Below are 20,496 nucleotides of genomic sequence, written 5' to 3'. Positions count from 1 at the left end.
TCTATTTTATTTTACTCGATTTTTAACTCGGAAGTTTAACTCAGTTAAGTTTATTGATTTTAACACAAAATTACAGTGCAAACAAATGCAAAGTTTTATGCCACATTTTCTAAGGCAGACAAAAGATGGTCAGTAAAAAAGCTTTTAACAATAAAAATTACAGAAGAAGAGCAATTATTATATGACAGACTTCTGTCTGACCCGGGTATAAATTTTAATGTATGAGTTTAAATTTCTAGGGATTTATTTATTGATAAAGCTGCGGTACAGTTAAGACAAACGTAGGAAGAGGTAAAACTAATGACCTTCCACAACTCGTTGTTAGCACTGATGGAACGGTTATGACAACGGGTGAATTGTTAACTGATGCTAATTACAAGCTGGCACTTTCCTGCACAACTTAACCGACTCTTATTTATAAAGGAGAAAACAAACAAATAAACAAGAGAAAACTAATAAAAAAACAACATTATAATAATAGAATTATCGTCCTTATCTGTGAGTGGACTACTTATTTTAAACATTGTTAACCTGGGAACAATGAAAAATATGTGCCACCATACTGTCGGATATTACATATGGTAGACACCTTTAACCCTCCTCCTGCTTATCACAATATTATACTCATTGATGCTAACATGGATATGTTGCAAAAAACAAAGAATAATATAACTACAAACGACTTGTGCTTACAGATATTCTAGATACTTCTGCAATATTCTTTTTGCTAATCGTTATCATGTAGAAAATTTTACGGGGATTCGGCCGTAGTGCATATCTCTTTTTTCGCCTGCTAGCATGGACCTAAGGGGCTGATCTAAAGTTGAGAGAGGCAATTAAACCGTAAAATGACTCTAAACTGCTGCTTGTCATGTTTTTACATGCTGTGATAGTTTTGTTGGTTGAATTGCATGTCACGGTAATTATACTGTTCAGAATGAAACGACTTGTTATTTTTAATTTAAGTGAAAGTATGTTGTAGATGTTTTTGTTTTAATCTGTGTTGATTTTTATGATTTTCCTATCGTTTTACGCGCAGTACTTCGCGCGAATTAATTTTTGTAACATAGCATCATGAACGTATTTCGTGCGTACTATTTTACGTACACGCTTATATCTTCGATAAATGACAAGGAAAAGTAGTAAAATTGGGGGTTTCAAAAAGAAATGTCGTGACGCGTGTAAATATTGCCGTAAAATGATGGGCGCTTAATTTCCATACTATGTTTGTGCACTAACCAAGTTCTTTGTTCGCAAATGCGCGAAGATTGGTACGCGCATAATTAACTAAAAATATGGATTTGACTAAAGAATGAATAAATGAGTAATTATGAATTTTAAAATACAAAAGCATACAAACCTTGGACAAAATAACCGAGATGTCACTCTTTTATAAAGCCATGGCTTGTATTATCCCACTCCCATTGATAGGGGATGATCAAAGTCCAACATTTAATAAGTAGCAAGAATTTCAACGGTCTCTGCAAGCTTGGTTGAGAAAGTGTTTTGACAACAAATAAATCATGTTCAGGATCAGATACATATGTCAAGAATTTGACACAATGAAAACGGAGCTCTCTAGGACACTTTCGACTTATCGCCGTTTTTCACTTAAAACCCTAATTTCAAGGGTCTGAGACAGCACTGTTACCTCGCTATATTGATCCTCTAGCGCACTCACCGTTTTCCACCCAAACCCCAATTTCAAGAGCCTGAGACAGCACTGTTTCCTCGCTATATTGATCCTCTGCGCAAAGGGGTCAATACCGCGGGCAATTACCGCTGTGCTGCAGCACTCTCGTACGAACGCAATGTTGTCACCCTGGTTGGGGTCACAACATAAAATAAATGTCCAGCGTCCCAGAAAATTTTCCAACATATAATAAAGCAATGAGTTTCTTTAGAAATGCAATTAGTAAATTATATAGCGCTGTCTCAGCGCCAGTGGCAGCAACACGTGATGCACTCGCAGAGAGGTTGCAGAGTGTGCGTGAAACTGCTTCTTTTTTATACCACAAGGCTAAGGAGAGGCTTGGTTACGGTCAAGCCCTTGGCTACTGGAATATACAAGTTAATTTCGCTTGTCATTGCGCTAGTACCGCCCTAGGTATATCCGCCAAACACTTGAATGGCTCCGTGCCTCTCATCAACAGTATCTTTAAATTCCACGTCTATTACCACATGCGGCGTATCCTAGCGAGAATGAAGGTACCCATGCCATACGATGACGGCTTTTCCCAATACGAGAACCCCTACTCTACATCTGGATATGCCCAGATTTGTCGTGAATATGGTGCCGACCCCAATACCCAATACATGTTTAAAGCTCTCATGTCCTCGCTCACAAATGGTAGATGGTGGCCGCAGGTAGATGGTGATTGGGCCAAGTTTATCATGCCTACGAGCCAAGGCCTGACATTGGAAGGTCTGTCGAAGCTTAGCGAGAGTATTCGTGTTTACGTGATTTTACTACTAGGGTCCCAAGCTGATGCCAAGGCATCCCTTATAGGTTCGGATGCTGACAATTTTGCAGCGAGACAGATACTACTACAGAAATTCGAAGCCATGGTACAACGTGAGGAGAACGTAGGCCACGATATCACAGAGTTTCAAAAGGTGCTTCAATATGCCAGGACCCCCGTCAATTTTGCCGTGATGCACCACGTGTACATGCTACCATCCGATATGAACCTGCGTATTGGTAAAATTGTGGGGTATAACAACAACATCTTGATTGCGCCGGCGAGTGCGATGATTGGCTAAGGCTAGACCTAAACAACAAGCCCACACAGCCTCGGGGTTTAAAACGAGTCAGGTCACCACCTGGGCTATCGAGGTCCCTAACCGGGGGGTCTGAAAAGATACCTCGGTCAGATCTAGGAGATGGAAACCTTCACGAGGACACCAAGGCCACCTTGGTTACTGCGGGGGTGGGTCTCATCTTAGCATATCTATGGCTTAAATAAGGGTGCTCATGCTGAGACGCAAGGCGATCTAATATGTTCGTCAACATACTAGATCATCTACGACCTCCTGCCACCCTTCCCAACGTAGGCCACAACAAGAGCGACGGCAGCAGCGATTATCATGTATAGATGTTTGGCTACATATTCGACCACTTCTGCAGCCACTCTGAAAAAGAACGAGACAACCGTGCCAATAATCCCTGGTAGCGCTGCACCTGCCTTACCTGCTAAGTATTTCAAAAATTTTCCAAGCCTTTCCAGCTGTTTTTGTATAAAACCCTTCCCTGCGGCACTTCCTGCCGCTGCAACACCTCCACCACCTGTAACTGCGAGTACGATGGTGGAAATCAGTAGACCAACAGCCGAGACGATGCTTGCTATAGTAATCCCTTGCTCCTTGAAGATTCTAAGCTTTTCAGTTAGAGATTTATCGTCTTCTGTGATTTTCATTAGCGTTTCCTTAATTGCTTTCAGTTGGCTCTGGGTATCTGAGGAAAGTAAACCGTGTGCTTCTCGTACTGCTTCCTTTTGATCTTGGAGTCGTTCTAGCTCTTCATTGGCCCTCGCGATATCCTCGTTCCAGATAGCTAGCTGCTCCTCTGATACTCCAGGTGTAGCTTTCTTCGTCTCAAGCCTTTTCACCTTGGCTTCTGCTTTGGCGATCTCGCTGTCGTAGAAGATCATCTTGCTTTTCAAGTGCTTCAGGTTACCCCTTAGTGTTTGAAGCTCGAGGTTGAGCCCTCTTCTTTCACGCTCTGTGAAGCTGGCGCCAAAAGGAGTCTCTTCGATCAGGCTCTCCGTTTCATCAAGGACGTTCTCGAGCAGCGGCATCATCCCAATATCATCGGCCTTCTCTTGCTGAGCCGCTAGGCGATCAACGTGAACAATCTCGTTAAGGAGTTTCTGAGCCATTGCTTTAGTGCCTTTGCTTGCTTTAGTGATCTCTATACCATCGAAAAGAAGCTGGTTTCCTTGTACCTCAAACTCGTTATAAAATCTCGCGATTGGCTGCCCCAGCTCCTCACCAAGCTGTTCGTAAAGATCGTCGACCTTTGATTTTAGTAGCTCTTCCCTCTGTCTTGTCGTGGTGTCAGTGAGGTCGCCTCGTGCTGAGCTGGATTGTTCCTGATCTTGCTGCTGATGCTCTTGCAGAGCCGCCAGGCGATCGGGCGTTAAATTGGCATCATGCCTACTGAAATCCTCGTCTGAAATTTTTTCCTCTGTCGTAAAGTCGTCTCCTTCGTATATTGGATTAATCGGCATTTATTTGAAATGAAAATCAGCTAATAATAAAGCATGAGTAACATATTCGGAACTAAGCTCGATCCCTACGCGGAGATGGAAACAATGATGGCTATGAAAGGGAAGAAGCAGCGTGTAAAAGTAAGTCATGTGCCTAGTACGATTAATCAGAACGAGGACTTGTATGTTGACATCCCCAACATGGGGCAGAACGATGTAATTTTCCCAGGCAGTATTAAACTACTTTTCGATCTGGAACTTACGGGAACAAACACGAAGCGCACTATCGTCAGCAATATAGGTAAATCCTTGGTGCAAAATCTTCGTATCACTTTGAATAGCAACGAGGTGCAAAATATTAGCGACTACAGGGTGCTCGCTACCTACAAGGACCTATGGTTGCCCAGGTTTGATCGGGAAAACAACTTGATCCTAGAGGGGATCAACCCTAATGATGGTACAATCCGCGCCTTACAGGTCAAAGCGACTGATTATGTAGGAACGGACGAGGAAAAAGCGATTGTCGCAGCTTATGGCAGCACGTTTTGCATCCCTATCGGTAAAATGTTTGAATTGACACGAGACTTGCCGTTCTACCAGCCAGGGCTACACGATAGGCTGCAATTCGTTATACATTTTGCATCATATGGTGACGTTATCAAAGATGGTGGTACGGTGTCTTCAGGAAGCACGGCAGCTAAGCCCGCAGACAGTGCGTACAAGATCACTAATATCGCGTTAGAGTTTGACAAGGTTAATAACGAGAGTCTCGCGAGCGCTATGATGTCACGGTATAGTCGTTTGGCGCTACCCTATGAAAGGGTACTTCGTAGCAAGGTTGTCACAATAAAAAAGGCTGATACCAGCTACAATTTGCAAATTGATACTCCAGCAAAAAGTTTAAAAGGCGTTTTACTGCTCTTTGTAGATCCTGGAAAAGTGAAGGCTTACTCGGGTGCTAACGAGGTCTTCTACAACCCAAAGATCGAAAAAATCTCGATCACTGTCGAGGGAGAGCCTAATGAGCTCTACACGCACGCGATGCTCCCGAAAGATCACCTCGAGCAGATCGTAAACTTATTCGGTAGCCACGATTCAAAGGTGACAATTGGGCAGTTCATGACTGAGCGTTATGCGCTGTTTGTTGATTTCCGAGCATCACCTGATCATAGTCTCCATGGTTCGGGAAGGCCATTACAGAGATTGTCAGACGGTATAACCTTGCATATGACAAAGAAAGCAGACGGAACAACGGGGGATATTAAATGCTACGTTTTCCTACTTCAAGATGCTCAGCTGAACATCTTAGATGGGCGTTTTCACAGTGTCGAATATTAAACGAGAATCCTAAAATAAAGATGGCAAGCATATTAGTACTCACGGGTGGGGCTATAATCAATGCCCTCGCGTTTAGCGGATCGAATTACTTAATCAGTACGCTGTCAGACCATGGCGAGGCCGGGCGTAAAAAAAAAAATAAAGCGATTGAGCAACTGCAAGCTGCTCAACAAGCACAGTGGGTAAGAGATCGGCAGGTAAAAGATTGGTATAACCATCAACGAGAGCTGAAAAGGCAAGCTGGAGAGAGCTTGAAGGAGCTCGATGAAGAGATGAGAGACTATTACATCGAAACGATCGAGAAGGCTCCTAAGTTATCCGACTTCTACACGCCCAGCAAGCAACAACAAGACGGTGAACTGACGTTCATCGTTGGATCACTAGCCCTCCTTGGTTTTGCAGTGTACAAATGGGCGTAACGTCTCCACAGGAGTTCAAATGTTTTCGATATGTCGAATATTAAAATAAACATGTCGAAACATATCATTACTCCAGAAGAAGCGAAAAAATTAAGCAGTATTTACTATCAGCCCACACATCTCTGGATCGGAAACGAAGCCATTGAAAATCTTGTTGAACTTAGTGGTTTGTCTATAAAAAAGGTCAAAATCTACCTTGCCCACCAGGCCTTCTGGCAGGTTCACATTCCAGGGCCAAAGGTGGTAAAACATCCTCATTACACCGTTACCGTTCCAAATGCAGTACATCAATTTGATTTGCTTAGCATGCCTCATGATCGCCTGTATGGCTCGCAATACAAATACATTCTTACTGGAATTGACATTGCCAGCAGGTTCAAAGTGGCGAGACCCCTGCGAACGAAAAAGGCTGCAGAAGTGGCCAAAATGATCGAGGACATTTACACAAAGCCCGGAGACAAGGCCAGACCCTTGACGTGGCCCGAGATTGTCATGATAGATGCAGGAACCGAGTTCCTTGCAGACGTTACAAAGACCTTTCAAAAACATGACGTCAAGATCGACAGGACGGTGACAAAGTACCATCATAGACACACTGCCTTTGTGGAAAACTTCAACAAGCAGCTCGCGAGACGTCTCTTCAAGGCTCAAGATGCTCAAGAGCTCAACGAAGAGGGTAAGGTCTCGACGATATGGGTCAAGCAACTCTACAAAATTGTCGATCAGATGAACAACACCAAAACCGCTGGAATCAAGATGAAACCTATCGATGCAGTCAAACTTGACGAAGTTCCACAAAAAGGGAGTTATAAGCCTGACAAGAAGCCTCTTTCAGAAGATGGTCTCTACCGATATTTTTTGCAACCCGGTGAAGAGCATGGAGATCAGAGAAGACGTGCAACTGACATGATTTGGTCGAAAAAAACGTTCCGTTTGGACCGCATCGCCAACGAACCAGACAACCGAACGATGTCTACCTTGCAGATGGGTCGCCTAGCGTCTCCGCAGGAGCGCCAGAGCGTGTGTTTGTGAAAGAAGAGCTTTTGCGGGTTCCTGAAGACACGAAGCTGCCTCCGGAGTATGTTAAAAAATGGTAAATTTCACGAGCCATTAGTCCCCCGCTACGGGGGAACCTCTCAGTTGATACCCATAAGCGTGGCTAATGTGAACCTGTGGCTCACGTTTATACTTACCAACATAAAGTCTTAGTCATCCTCCTCAGAGTCGTCAATCGGATGAAGGCGGGTATAATCATCAGGATGTAGGGTATAGAATGGATAGCCATAGACGATTCCCTTGATAACATTTGGCTCGCTATCAAGATCTTTGATATCAACTAGGCGCCTATCCTCGATTTGAATGTTGAGTATGTCACCAATTTTCTTTAGATCTGCTAGATCCGAGAGCCTTAAGTCCTTATCCTTGATAATCTCGTAGCAGAGCATGCCCCACTTCTTCACCTCATCGGAAACAATATGCAGACCCCTGCGATCCTCGATATCGTATTCGAGCACTTCATCTTCCTCCTCACAGGGAATTGTTGCCCATGGTTTTTCGCCCGAGGCTACTCTGTCTAAAAGCTCGTCATCATCTGGATGTATAAAACCCTCGTAGTATGGTCCATTTCTAAATCTAAAAGTTTCCAAACACTGTGAACAATAACCGGTAGTAGATCCTGCCTTGATACAGCATCGCAGAACCGGTACCGTCACATCGTAAGACTTTGTAAATTGCTGACTCTGTACGTACTTTTCCATTTTTTTTCTTAAAGTGTTAACTATCTTTTAACACTTGAAGTGGTCACGAAAGCTTCGTCTACAGCCTTGGTGAGTAGTTATCAAGGCTAAGCCATGTCAATGTCGAACATTCCCTAAAACAACTCACGCGTATCACCGTCGGGCAGGGTAAAGTGGTTTTTGTAAGAGTTCGCAGACCCTAGGGTGTCCTCCTTAAACCGACACCAGGTGTGTATCGCGTTAGGATCGTCAAATCTCCCGAGTATAGTGCTCTCGGGGTACTTTGTCATCAGTATACCCATGCTCTTGCCCAGCTGTCTACGCTGATATCTGATCATGTAGTAGGGATGCTTATCATGAGGATGGTTCTTGTCAACCACACATAGCACGTTGTCATATTGATGCCGATGCGGGACGTGTCTTTCTCGTAGTTCAACGATTTCTTCGTCCCTCTCCTGGAGGTCGTCCTCTAGGTTGGCAATGGTCACGTCCCTTTGATCGAGATCATCCGCAAGGAGCGCCAGGGCTATATCTTTTTCTTCGATGATTGCGGCAAGCTTTCGCATTTCTTTGGGTAGCACCTCTTCAACAACCCAATCCAAAAATGGTTCTGCCTTGAATTTTTTACACCTTAAAAGGAAGCAATAGAGACCGGGTTCTGTCAGTAACATCATGTCTGGATGAAGGGGGTCGATATCGACACCCTTGTCTTCTGCGGTACTTTTAACCTCCCAGGCCCGCTTTACATGCTTCTCCGGTACATGTGCCTGAATAGCTTTTCTACCATTATGATTATCGTTATAGCCGACAGCTCTCCACACGTCTTTGGCTACGAGGCACTGGCCTCCTTCCTTAATGTATAAAGAACGAACTTTGCTGCCTTCGAAAAAATTACTGACCAAGGACATCTTTCTTATACACGCCAAGGCTTAACGAGGAATCTAGTAGAGCCAATTTTTGCTCGAAATTATCCCATACCTTCACCAAAGACTTGCAGACCATCGTGTAAAGTAAGGACGGTCTCTCTTCAAACCTTTTAACAGCCTGAATGTAATGGCGCCTGCCGCGTTTGTGGAACGAACTAAGTAAAACTGGAAAGAGACTCATTCCACTCTCCACAAGTACATGTGAGATAACGAGCCTACATAGCCTCCCGTTCCCATCTTCGAATGGATGGATATTAATCAAGTCTATGAACAACCTCACTGCGTTCCATATCGGATCGTCAGTCTCTGTAGAGTAGTAGTATCGATCCAGGGCGTCTGTCACTAACCTTGGAATTGCAGAAACAGGGGCAAATTCGTGAAAACCAGCGAATACCTTAGTCGTCCTGTATTTCCCCGTCAGCACGGGTTTGCCGCTCTTGTGTTTTTCTCCGCGCATCATGATCTCATGGACAGTCTGGATTTTGTCAGGCGTGAGGCGCCCGCAGCACTTCATCCATTTTAGAGCGCGCATAAAGTTTATCATCTGCCTTTTGAAACTTTTCGTCTTGCCCTGTGCTTCCTCAGGATCTTGCATCAGGTTCCAGGCTTCAGATGCTGAAACGTTGGGGTCTACATCTCCTTCGGATGCGTAGGTTCCGTACGCGAACAGGACTTCCCACCCTTTTAAAAACGCCTCTACGTATGCGTGGTTTTTTCGCTTTCGCGAGAGTTTGGCTAGCGTCGCAGTCTTTCTCAAAACATTCTGGTACTCATCTTCGTCTACCATCCAATACTGCATTTTCAATTTTTCCATTTTGTTAAATATCTGGCTCCAAGTAGGAAATGGTTAGTGATCTCAAAATGGAAGACAAGCAAATCTTATACACGCCAAGGCTCAACTAGGGATTTTGTGATTCGCAAAATATCACAAAATTACGAGGTCCAATAACCAACACCAAGCTGAGGAAGCCATGGATATTTTTTGCATAACTCTTGCCGTCAGAACGGAGCCGCAGGCAATCAATATCCCGAGTCGTGTTTATCAGTTTGGTGTCATCGTCATCATTCACTGCATCTATTTGCATCATCAGTCTGTCATAGGCTCTCAAAAGAGCTTGATACACAGCTTTAATTACGCTCTCATTATCCATCTTTTCTCTCTCATCATCCATCTTTTCTTACATGTTAAGAGTCTAACCAACAATCTTGTAACTTCTAGGATGCTCCAGTCTTACGTACAAGCATGCATGCTTGGACTTTTTCCATTCAGTCTTGATAGTCTCCCAGTCCTCGATCATATTGGTCTCTTCGTCTACCATTTTCATGTCGCTCCTTTCCGAGGGGTACCACATGAATAGCTGTTTTTTTTGCCTTCGAAGGTTCTTCGGAATGGCCGTGTAGCTTTGAGTGAGTAACCAGAGACTGTGTTTGCGATGTCTACCGCTGATGGCAAGCTCCAGCAGGGATTGACGTTTTTTGTCGAGATTCTCGTCGGCTATCATATCGTCAATGATGAACAGCGTCTCTTCGCCCGCCAGCAACGACGACAGTTTTTTGATCCATTCGAACAGCTGCTCCTTGGGCTCCACCAAGGACACGTAGTCATCTTTCCACAGCGAGGAACTTTCGAGATAGGTCTTGTTCCAGCGAATTGTAGGGCAGAGAATTACAATGTTGTCGAAATGATGCCTGTACTCGTTCTCAAGTAAATCCAGGACACGCTGCGTCTTGCCGCAACTTGTAGGCCCGGTGAAGATTGTCGTATGCGGGTCTTTAATAAGAGTCATATTTATTCAAGGCTAGACTTTCGGAGGCATCATGGAACGCTTATACCACCCTTGTTTTATCGCGTAATCGTCGAATAATATTGCTCCTGTCATATAGCCAGCGAGCTTCAAGCCGTCCTCCATGTCCATCTTGGCCCACGGTCTAGAAACTCCCAGAGCCTTTTTCGCGCCTAGCGCCAAGAGAATAGTATAGGATACTAGTCTACCAGCTTCCCACAAGGAATCAACTATTTCTTTCTCATACTTGCTCATTTATTAAGGTTTATCGCATGTGAAAAATGTCAATTTTCGAAGGCTTTTGCTGCTGAGCCGCCAGGCGATCCGCTGACACGCGTACTCCTGCGGCGACGCTAGGCTTTATATAATAAACTGCCACGCAAACGGCAAGAACGGCAATACCTCCAGCGCCATAGAGATATGCACTGAACTTGTGAGGACCTGCGACAGGTTCCTGACCCTCTTGCGAAGTACTTGCTGAGGTACTTGAATTCTTACTTGTCTCGACCTGAGGAGGTACTTGCTTCAACATGGCCTTGTTCCTGCGGTTCCATTCAGCAAGTCTCTTGCCAGCAGCAACACGACCCTCATTCTTCTTGGTTATGACTTGGTTAGATTCACTCATTTATTTGTAAGTCGTTTTTTACATCAAGACGGCTTCTGCTCTGCGAAACTTGGTTCTATTTCATCCGGAAAATCCTTTCGCAGTTTGATTTGCGCTTGACGCTCCTCGGCAATTTCGCTGAATTTTTTCCAGTTCAGATGGTTGAAAACTGTGCAAAACAGAGAGACGGGAGCGAGCCACAGCCCGCACTTTTCATACATGTATGACCCTACAACTTCCATCGGAGAGTTCCCTGTGGTGAACAATTTCTCCGTTACATTACCAATCAACTCTGAAGTCGAGTTTTGAATCAGAAAGTTTGTGTTTATATCGCTCATCATGGTCTGAAAATTGTCAACACCTGACATTTTCGACACCAAGTTTTTTGCTGCTGATTCTTGCGCTTGTGTCTCGAGCTTCTTCAACAGGTTGTCAAGTTGTTTCTCTGTCGCTTTATCCAGCAACTCAGGCGTCCACTGCTTTTTTCCCTGAGAGTTGACGAGACTCAAGTTTTGCTTGACTTTTCCCCGCTTTCTCATTGCTGGTGACAGTGTGTCTAAGACGTCTAAAATTTCATTCAGTTCTGACATAACTTTTATTACAGAGGAAAACTTGCAGCAGACGTACAAAAAACTTACGTACAACATTACCAACAAGAGTTCAAGTATCATTTTTATTAATGCATTTTCGTGATCAAGACCATGCTGAATGCAACGTTTGAAACAGAAAATTTTGACATTTTGAAAACACTGAGACGTGTGAGATGCAAATAAATTTTTGAAGCATCCCGCGAGACTCAAAACAGTTTAACATGGTCGGGATGCCACACCCTGGTGAGCAATTCTTGCTTGCAAACCAATCCAGGACTGCTTCCATGTGCAAAGGTGAACCCACCTTGAGCTTGAAGTCGCTTGTCATCATCAACACTTAGCGCAATTTTGTTCAGCTTTTCAGTGAAAATCTCGTGTTTTCGACTGGTAAATCTCAGTTGCGTGCGATACAAATTTTGATAGGTCTGCAGGCTGTTCAAATAGTCTGCGAACGTGATCTGTTTCTTGACGACACACTTTTTTGTACCTTTTGCCTTCTTTTGCACGTATCCTTCGAGTGTCTTGTACGCATACATTTTTGACCTCAATGCAACAAATTCGATCATGATTTTGCCACCAAGTTCATCCTTCATTAAGCACAATTTTTTCTTGTTTTTGCCAATAGGCAAGGAAAGTTTGTCTTCGGGACTGTAATTCGATGTGTCAAACCTTGATTCAACGTCACCTGCGATATCTTTATAGACATCGTCTGTTTTGATGTGGTAGACGAAACTATCTGTGTCCATGTAGCAAAGCTCTGCGCCTGCACCAAACTTCGGCTTGATGTAGTCATAGTGAAACTTATACATCGTGAGTTTGCTAAAGTCCAAGATGGAGAGGCCGAGGTAGACAGGTTTGTTCATGACGACCTTCACTTTGTTCATTTCCATTGCCACAAATTTCTTGTCAAATCTTGATGTGCTGTGATAATTTGGAACTGATGCGAGCTTCTTGCGCCTCCATTCCGTTGTCACCAGTTTGATGTCACCGTGCTTGCGAACGTTCTCCATGGTCTTGCCAAACACGCTATTATTCATCAGCTTAAAAAAGTCTTTCTCAAAGTCATTTTTGGCATCCTTTCGCAGCTTTGTGTTCAAGTCAATGTAGGGCTTCAGCCAAGCACTTTGCTTGAACTCAATGACTCGGTGCACCTTGGTGAGAACCAATCCATGCTGCAGTGCCTGCTGCAATTTGCGAATGTGCAGCACGTATTTTTCCTTGTCAAACACATTGCACGTCAACTTTTCACAGTCGTTGTTCAGACGCATCTTTTCAGGTAAGAATGGAAGGTCGTTGTGGAGTTTGTGCAGCTTTTTCGGGTAGTGGACATCCACTTCAAGAAAATAGCCATCATCTCCATTTTTATAATTTTCTATAAAAGCTTGAGTAAAATTTTCGAGGTCTTCACGCCACTTAAAGCCGTGTGTTGGCAGCTTTTGTGACATGGCACCTCCGTACAGTTTGTTGGCATCGATGTACAGCAGATACGAGATCAACAGGTTGACATCAAACAATTCCCCCATGTACGGATTGTTCGCCTTAGCATGGCGCTTGATTGCTTGGCAAATACCACCTCTGAGCCCCTTTTCAACCATCAGTAGCATGTCGATGTCTGACAGAAGCTCGAGCACCTGACCCGTCACTTTTAGAGCTGCTTGCCATGCGAGGCCTGGAGCAGTGTAAAAATACGCTGGATCAAGCTCGTAGATGTTTTGACAAGTGTCTCGAAAATTTTCAAAAACGTCTGCTAAAAGAAGCGTGTCGCTCATCACGTAGAGATCGTGGTACTCCCCAAGGTTTTTGATGTTGAAAGCCTTCCACACCTTTTGAGCATGCTTGTAGTCGTTTTCGGTGATGTTTTCAAGGTTCAAGCTGCTGTAAAATTGTGCTTTTGGAGGAAGTGCTGTCTCTTCAAAACGCTCCCACGCATCCATGTATTCGTAGGGGTAAACACCCTTGCGCAGCAAAAGTTTAAAGTGCTCGTCATTGCCCTTTGCATGCTTCAATGTGTTGGAAAATTTCTTCTTCATGGAACGTTCATTCAGTTCCACCGTCTTGTAAGAGCAGTAACAGGTTTGGCACTTGAATTGCGCCTTGTACTCTGAGTCAATCTCGATGAGTTCCATGTTTGATTTGCAGTCGTTGCAGCTGACACTTTCACTGTTGGTTCCAGCTAAATTATCCACAAGGCTTGACAGTGAGCTTTGCATGAACCTGCAGCTATTGATGAACTTGATTTTGCAGGTCGTGTTGATTTCCACTTCTTTCATTTGGTTGGTTTTTTTGTTCTTCTTCATCTGCTTCAGCGGCTCGCCGTCTTTTCCTTGAAATGTGACGGATTGCTTGATGGAGAAGCTAATGTATTTTTCGCTGTTTTCACCCAGACATTTAAACTCGTGGCTTTTGAATTCCCTGGCCAGTTGCTTGATGATGATGTGATCGTCATACCGTGAGCGATTGTGCATGACCACCGGAATCTCGTTGGGGATGCGATATTTTAGGTTGCACGAACTGTGTGCAGCTCCTCGATACTGACCAGTGTAGTGACAGTGATCTCGAACTTTGCGCATTGTAATGTCTTCGTTGTTCTTCTTGAACACTCCTTCGCAAATGAAGCATCTTTTTGCAGACTTGTGGGCTTCTTTCTCTTCGTGGGTCAACGGGATAATCTTCTTCTGTGGATGCCTGATAGCTCTATTGACTTGATCTCTAAGTCCCTTGCAAAACCTTTCCATGCAGTCTTTTCCACGATAGCAGTCGGATGATTCTTCAACTTTTCCATGTGCAAATTTGGTCATGAAGGCATATCCTGAAGCCACATGCTTGCTGACGTCTCTGGTGTGTGATTTTTCAGGGTCTCCATCACAACCTTGAACAGGTTCCAAGATACATTCTGTGTCTGCATAGATGACAAATGGCATTCTGAGCAACTTTTGCCCATCTTCGTGTTTGAGGACTGTTCCTTCTTCAGGCATGACAATCTCGCAAAAATCATGGTCCATGCACACTTTCATGTGATTGTCTCGTGTCTCTTGACTGCGGAATCCGTGCATGCAGTTTCGACAGTAATGATCACCTCGATGTCTAGATGATAAACCGCGCATGAGCGCAGAGTATCTTTTAATGGCAACGTAGTGCTTTTTCCCTCCTTCTTGAATGATTAGCACATCTGCCACCTTTTTACGTGTCGTGTTATGTTTCGAAACATATGCCTGTCTGACCTGAAAATCTTCTTCAGAAAAGTAGACATTCAGCGCCACGTTGGGGTTTTGCCTTTCAAACTTTTTCCAGTGTGTGTTGGGAGTTGGGAACTCGATGCCACTCCAATTGTACTGTTCAACAAATGGTTTGAGCTTCGAGATGCGCTCAGGATGTGCTCCAATGCTATCAAAATGGAGGGCTGCAATGACGGCCCATTTGAAGCACTGTTCGTCTTCATTTTTGGGATTGATGATGCAGTGCTTTTTTTGCAGCCATTCGGGTGTCTTGAACCATGATCTACCTCTCATGAGGTCAATCATGTGGCAGTGATACGTCATTTCTGTGATTCGGTTGAAGATGTAGTCGCTTTTTTTGAGTTTCTCCGATGTCATTTCAAAGCGTTTTAGCAGGTTTTTATACATCTCTTCGATCAATTCTTCGATGTCGCTTCCTTCCATGAGTGTGACAGCTTCACTCCATATTGGTTTTGTGAACTTGCAGAAGGATTTTCCCTGTGCACAAACTCCACCACGAGATTCAGTTGAAACTTCCAATTCTGCCTAGTGTTTTGCAAGTCTGTGATGACTTTCTCCACGTGTTGTTTCTGTTGATCCAGGTACTGTTCAATACTCACCACTTGACTTTCTGGTGTTCCCTCACTTCGGAAATGTCGATAATTACCATCAAATCCACCTTCCGTTTCAACAGCACTGTGATCCACTTCTTCCACTTGTTCTTCTTCCACAACAGCGTCTTCGACAGTCTTCCTCAGGGCTTGACCGTAACCAAGCCTCTCCTTAGCCTTGTGGTATAATAAAGAAACAGTTTCACGCACACTCTGCAATCTCTCTGCGAGTGCATCACGTGTTGCTGCCACTGGCGCTGAGACAGCGCTATATAATTTACTAATTGCATTTCTAAAGAAACTCATTGCTTTATTATATGTTGTAAAAAAAATTTTCTGGGACGCTGGACATTTATTTTATGTTGTGACCCCAACCAGGGTGACAACATTGCGTTCGTACGAGAGTGCTGCAGCACAGCGGTAATTGCCCGCGGTATTGACCCCTTTGCGCAGAGGATCAATATAGCGAGGAAACAGTGCTGTCTCAGGCTCTTGAAATTGGGGTTTGGGTGGAAAACGGTGAGTGCGCTAGAGGATCAATATAGCGAGGTAACAGTGCTGTCTCAGACCCTTGAAATTAGGGTTTTAAGTGAAAAACGGCGATAAGTCGAAAGTGTCCTAGAGAGCTCCGTTTTCATTGTGTATTTGTTATAAGAACATTATTATTAAGAACATCAGAGATTTCGGACTAAGAAATATATATCACCTGAAATAGAATTTTGCTTTTCTAACGGTATTTACGGAAGCCGAGAGAGGCCAAACCGAAAAACTTTATAAGAAACCTAAAATGTTACAGGAAAACCTAAAATATTAGAGGAAAACCCAAAATCTATTAAGAAAAGCGAATATTTCTTTACAAAACTGAAATTCTTCCAGAGAAACCCAATGTTTTGCACATAAACTTAAAATCCGAAAAAAAAGTTTAAAATCTTTGTAAGAAATAAGAAATTTTGTTTGCAAAAGGAATTTTTTTTTCGAAGAAACTGAAAATTAATTAAAAATGACATTGTTCCTACAATGCATTCATAAGCAGTGCTTTATTTTTCTTATTAACAATGTTTTCTACTTAGAAGTATTGATCCAGACGGCACAGCACAAAAAAGGGCTTGTCGTTTAAACCGCCGTGTTTACAAGTCAGAAGGTCCAAATTCCTGTTGGCACGTGGACGGGTACGATAAGCTGAAACCGTACGCCCTACCAATACATGGTTGTATAGATGGTTTTTCGCGCAAAATAATATGACTGAAAGCGTAGCAACAACAATCCTTTTGTTACAGCTTATTACTACCTAAAATCAATTGAAGAATTTAAGTTGTGCCCTAAACTGCTTCGTACAGACTGCGGTACAGAGAACTGCGTGATGGCAGACGCTCAATGCTACTTGGCGAAATATAAAAACGCCCATCGATACGTCATATCTCCAGCAAATCGGCGAATTGAGGCTTGGGGGTGTTATTGCAAAAAGTCTTTTACAGTATGGGTTATTGATTACTTTAGAGAATTGGTGGATACAGGTATTTTGATGCTTGGAAATCTAATTCACGCAGATTGTGTCTGGTTTGTTTATTCAAAATTTTTCTAGAATCAGCTAAACTATATTGTACATCAATGGAACAAGCATTATATTAGGCGTTCAAGGCATGATACAACACCAGGGATCCCTGATGTACTTTATTACGCTCCAGCATTACCTGGTCACAAAGATATGGGTATCAAAATCAGCAGCGATCACCTAGATCATTTGATACAGCAGAGGGATGTAATTTCTTAGGCCGAACCATATTTGGCTTCAGATGCAGATATTTTTGAGCATTTCAATTATGTGGTGAATAAAAAACAACTAAATCATCCTCCAACAAACTGGATGGAAGCAAGAAAGTTACTAAAATGTGTTATTGAACTCTGTGATAGCTAAAAATATATTATCTTGTATATAACATAAAAATAAAGACTCCAGAGAGATAATACTGTATATGTTTCAATGTAAACTGTTTATCACATTGTGCACATTGTATTTTTATTCTTAGAGAAACAGAAGCAAGCAAGGAAAACAATAAAACAGAACGTTGACAGAAAAAAATATTTTCATAAAAAAAAAAAAATTAGCAATTGATAGCCAGTATGCAAGTATATATGTATATATAATAAAAACAGATTCCTATTTCAAGCTAAATAAAATAGGATCAGTAACATATAAAATTAATATTTCCAGAAACAAAATATCAAATTAAAACTAAAAATGCCTAAAATTTACTAGAAATTAATAAAAGGTTGCGAAGCATTTCGCAAGTTGCAAGCAAAATTAAACTATCCAATACTTTGTCCCTAGCGCTTCTTGTTTCTTTGGCGCTAACATCTTCCGAAATACATCAAAATTGAATATCATTTAGAAGAACCATGGGGACGAGGTAGGAAAATGAACACTCTGCAGAACAATTCGTTGCGCAAAAACATGTTTTTTTGGCGAATAGACCGCGCGAGTATTTGATGAGCGTGGGATATTCTTTTTAAAATGTGCGAGAAAATTAGATTACGCGAAACTAACAAAAACGAATAACGCGTGTTAAACTTTTGTATATACCGCATGTTCCCACAGAATGATAAAAGTAAAGAGCGCAATACAAAATTGCACTTTTAGCAGTATTCCGAAAGATATGTAATACATCGAGTTGTGCAACCCGAAGAAGTTGGTCCTAACGTTAACGATTTCGTAAATGACCTTACAACAAAACAGTATTTTTATCACGTAAAAATACCGGCAGTAGAAGCCACAGAATCTGCTGGAACGAATTTCGAAAACTCACGGGAAACAATTAAAACAAAAACAAACAAATCAAAACAGTTTTTTAACTTTATCAAGATTTATTAAATAGCTTCAAATTTGGGCAGAAAAACAATAACGGTTTCGCCTTCTTTTCACCACACGCATTAGAAGATTACATCACTCACTCCCATTGTACACAATCTAAAAGAAAAAGAAAACATTTTCATATAGTGAAGCTTCCAGTGCCTTTAAGGGATGGCCAAGTCAATGGAATTGAAAGCACTGTTTTTCATCTCATAAATAATTAAGGCTAATTCGGAAAAGTATAAAAGAAAAAAACTAAACAATTTGGCAATTTTACTAATTTTATATGCAAAGTTCCAACCATACCAACAGTTTCCAAATCTGACAAAATCATTTTAGAAGTGTTTATTTTTTCAGAATTTGATTGATGCAAGGCCAAGGAAAATTAAATAAGTTTATTGTCCTGGACCCATTCAACAACATATGCTTCTCATCATTCAGTTTTTTTTCAACCAACATTAATGTAATCACCCAGAGGAAATTATAATGTCTCTTGTGTGTGTTTTAGAAGCTGAGTACACAAATACACAAATATTACAAGTGCTGAACTTTGGCAATCATATTTTGGACTCAGACCCTTTTAAAAACTATGCTGAATCATGTCAATTATTAAATTCAGCACTAATAGAAAAGCACCTTGGATAGGACGGTTTATCGTGAATTAAATAGTAATTTTTACACAAATAATTTAAAAAGTAATGAAGTTTGTTATGTGGTTGTTCTTAAACACACGTGGGTGGGTGACAAGAAACTCTGATATAATTTCTCTTGGCCTATTATTCCTGAGAATATTCTAAAATAAGAGGGTGTCAATAAGCTGCAAACGGCCACATATATAATGGCGAGTTCGGGCAACTTTTCCAATTGAATTGTGATTGTCTTCCAAAACCGCCCACACTTTCCCAAACTTGCCTGGAGCATTTCCAAAATTCAATTCCTTGTAACATACCTTGTGGACGATAGTTGGAAAAAGATGCTTTAAGAGAAAGGATTTAATAAAGTTTAAAAGTTATTTATAAAGTAAATTTTATCAAAAATCATCAAAAACAGTTCTTTTAAGAACTTTACTACCACATAGTTTATTTTATGGTCTATGCAGGTTTTTTCGGGTGAATACTTCAATTTTTTTGCTAAACGCTAAACTTACCCAAAAACGCCTGCACGTTTTTCAGCGTATGCAGCGTATCAGCACCCTTGTTCTAAAATTACAAGCAGTCTCGAAGATGGCCACGCCGTTTAGAGGACGTGTGCGGCTTGGGCATCCTTGAAGTTCTGTTTAATGACAGTTTTAATGTTTTAATACCTTGTTCTCAGGGAGGGTGTACGGACAACTAATTCCTATTGACAATTACATTGCTGTTGGTTTGATAGCAAAAGTGGATATTTTTTTTTAATTACTGTAACAGGTTACTTATATAATAAATAAAAAACTGTGATAAAAAACGGTTGGTCAGCTCACTCTAGCACCCAGAGCTATTTGTTTTGTCTGCGCCCTAGCTACAGCTTTTCCTATATCTGGCTATCAGTTAGGTAGTAATACAGCTTCTCCATATGTATTCTACAAATTACTTTTAATTCTTTTATACAAAACTGAGCTCTAGCTACCTTTCGTGTGATTAAGCCTTACCTTGATTTGGATAAAACCAATTAAAATTGATAATATTGTATTCTTACATCTTCTTAGAAACAATAAAATAAAACACAGCTCGGCGCGTTATAATTGTACAAATTACTTCAATATTTCTTTAGAAAAGGGTACCTTACACAGGGGCTTTCCAATCCAACTAAAATATCCAGAAAAAGCACAGCACCAAAAAGGCTTAAAATACACAAGTAAAGTCGATTAGGAACAGGACTAGCAATAAATTATTTCAAAAGAAGAAAACCGTTTTAATACTATTATGTTTCATTAAAATACAACTATAATAGTATTAGAAGCAAAATTGCAAAATAATTAATTAATTATTTATACAATAATTAGCTATAATACAAAGAAATAAGGCACATTTTGGGTCTGTAAAATATACGTGTCTAATATGCCGACTACCGTTTCTTGTTCACGGCATATTCCTCTTTGTGTGTTCAAGCTCGGCGGACGTATAATCTGGACCAAACGACGGGGGGGGGGGGTCAAAATCCGGGGGTGGGGGGTACGAGCCGTACTTATTGCATTTTTTACTAAACTTATACTTTAACCCCTCGGTGCAAACTTATTTG

The 20,496-nt window shown here is 41.8% G+C and overlaps 1 protein-coding gene and 1 long non-coding RNA gene across 2 annotated transcripts; both read right to left on the bottom strand.

Moving 5' to 3' along the window:
* Positions 1 to 11,811: 11,811 nt before the first annotated feature.
* LOC130627706 (uncharacterized) lies at positions 11,812 to 15,198 on the bottom strand. Its single transcript, XM_057441402.1, has one exon. The coding sequence runs from the start codon at positions 15,196 to 15,198 to the stop codon at positions 11,812 to 11,814; it is 3,387 nt and encodes a 1,128-aa protein (XP_057297385.1).
* A 2,967-nt stretch (positions 15,199 to 18,165) lies between these two features.
* Positions 18,166 to 20,048, bottom strand: LOC130626472 (uncharacterized). Its single transcript, XR_008981824.1, has 2 exons — positions 19,907 to 20,048; positions 18,166 to 18,396 (listed from the first exon to the last, which is right to left on the bottom strand). It is a non-coding gene; the product is annotated as an uncharacterized LOC130626472 (long non-coding RNA).
* Between the last annotated feature and the right edge of the window lie 448 nt (positions 20,049 to 20,496).

This window comes from Hydractinia symbiolongicarpus, chromosome 2 (assembly GCF_029227915.1).
Source record: "Hydractinia symbiolongicarpus strain clone_291-10 chromosome 2, HSymV2.1, whole genome shotgun sequence".
NCBI lineage: Eukaryota > Metazoa > Cnidaria > Hydrozoa > Anthoathecata > Hydractiniidae > Hydractinia > Hydractinia symbiolongicarpus.
The sequence above is the reverse complement of the archived record's forward strand: the minus strand, read 5'-3'. Positions and strand labels throughout refer to the sequence as shown.

Bases quoted from the DNA above. Each gene is read 5' to 3' on its own strand.
- LOC130627706 (XM_057441402.1), bottom strand. From the start codon at position 15,198: ATGACATCGGAGAAACTCAAAAAAAGCGACTACATCTTCAACCGAATC.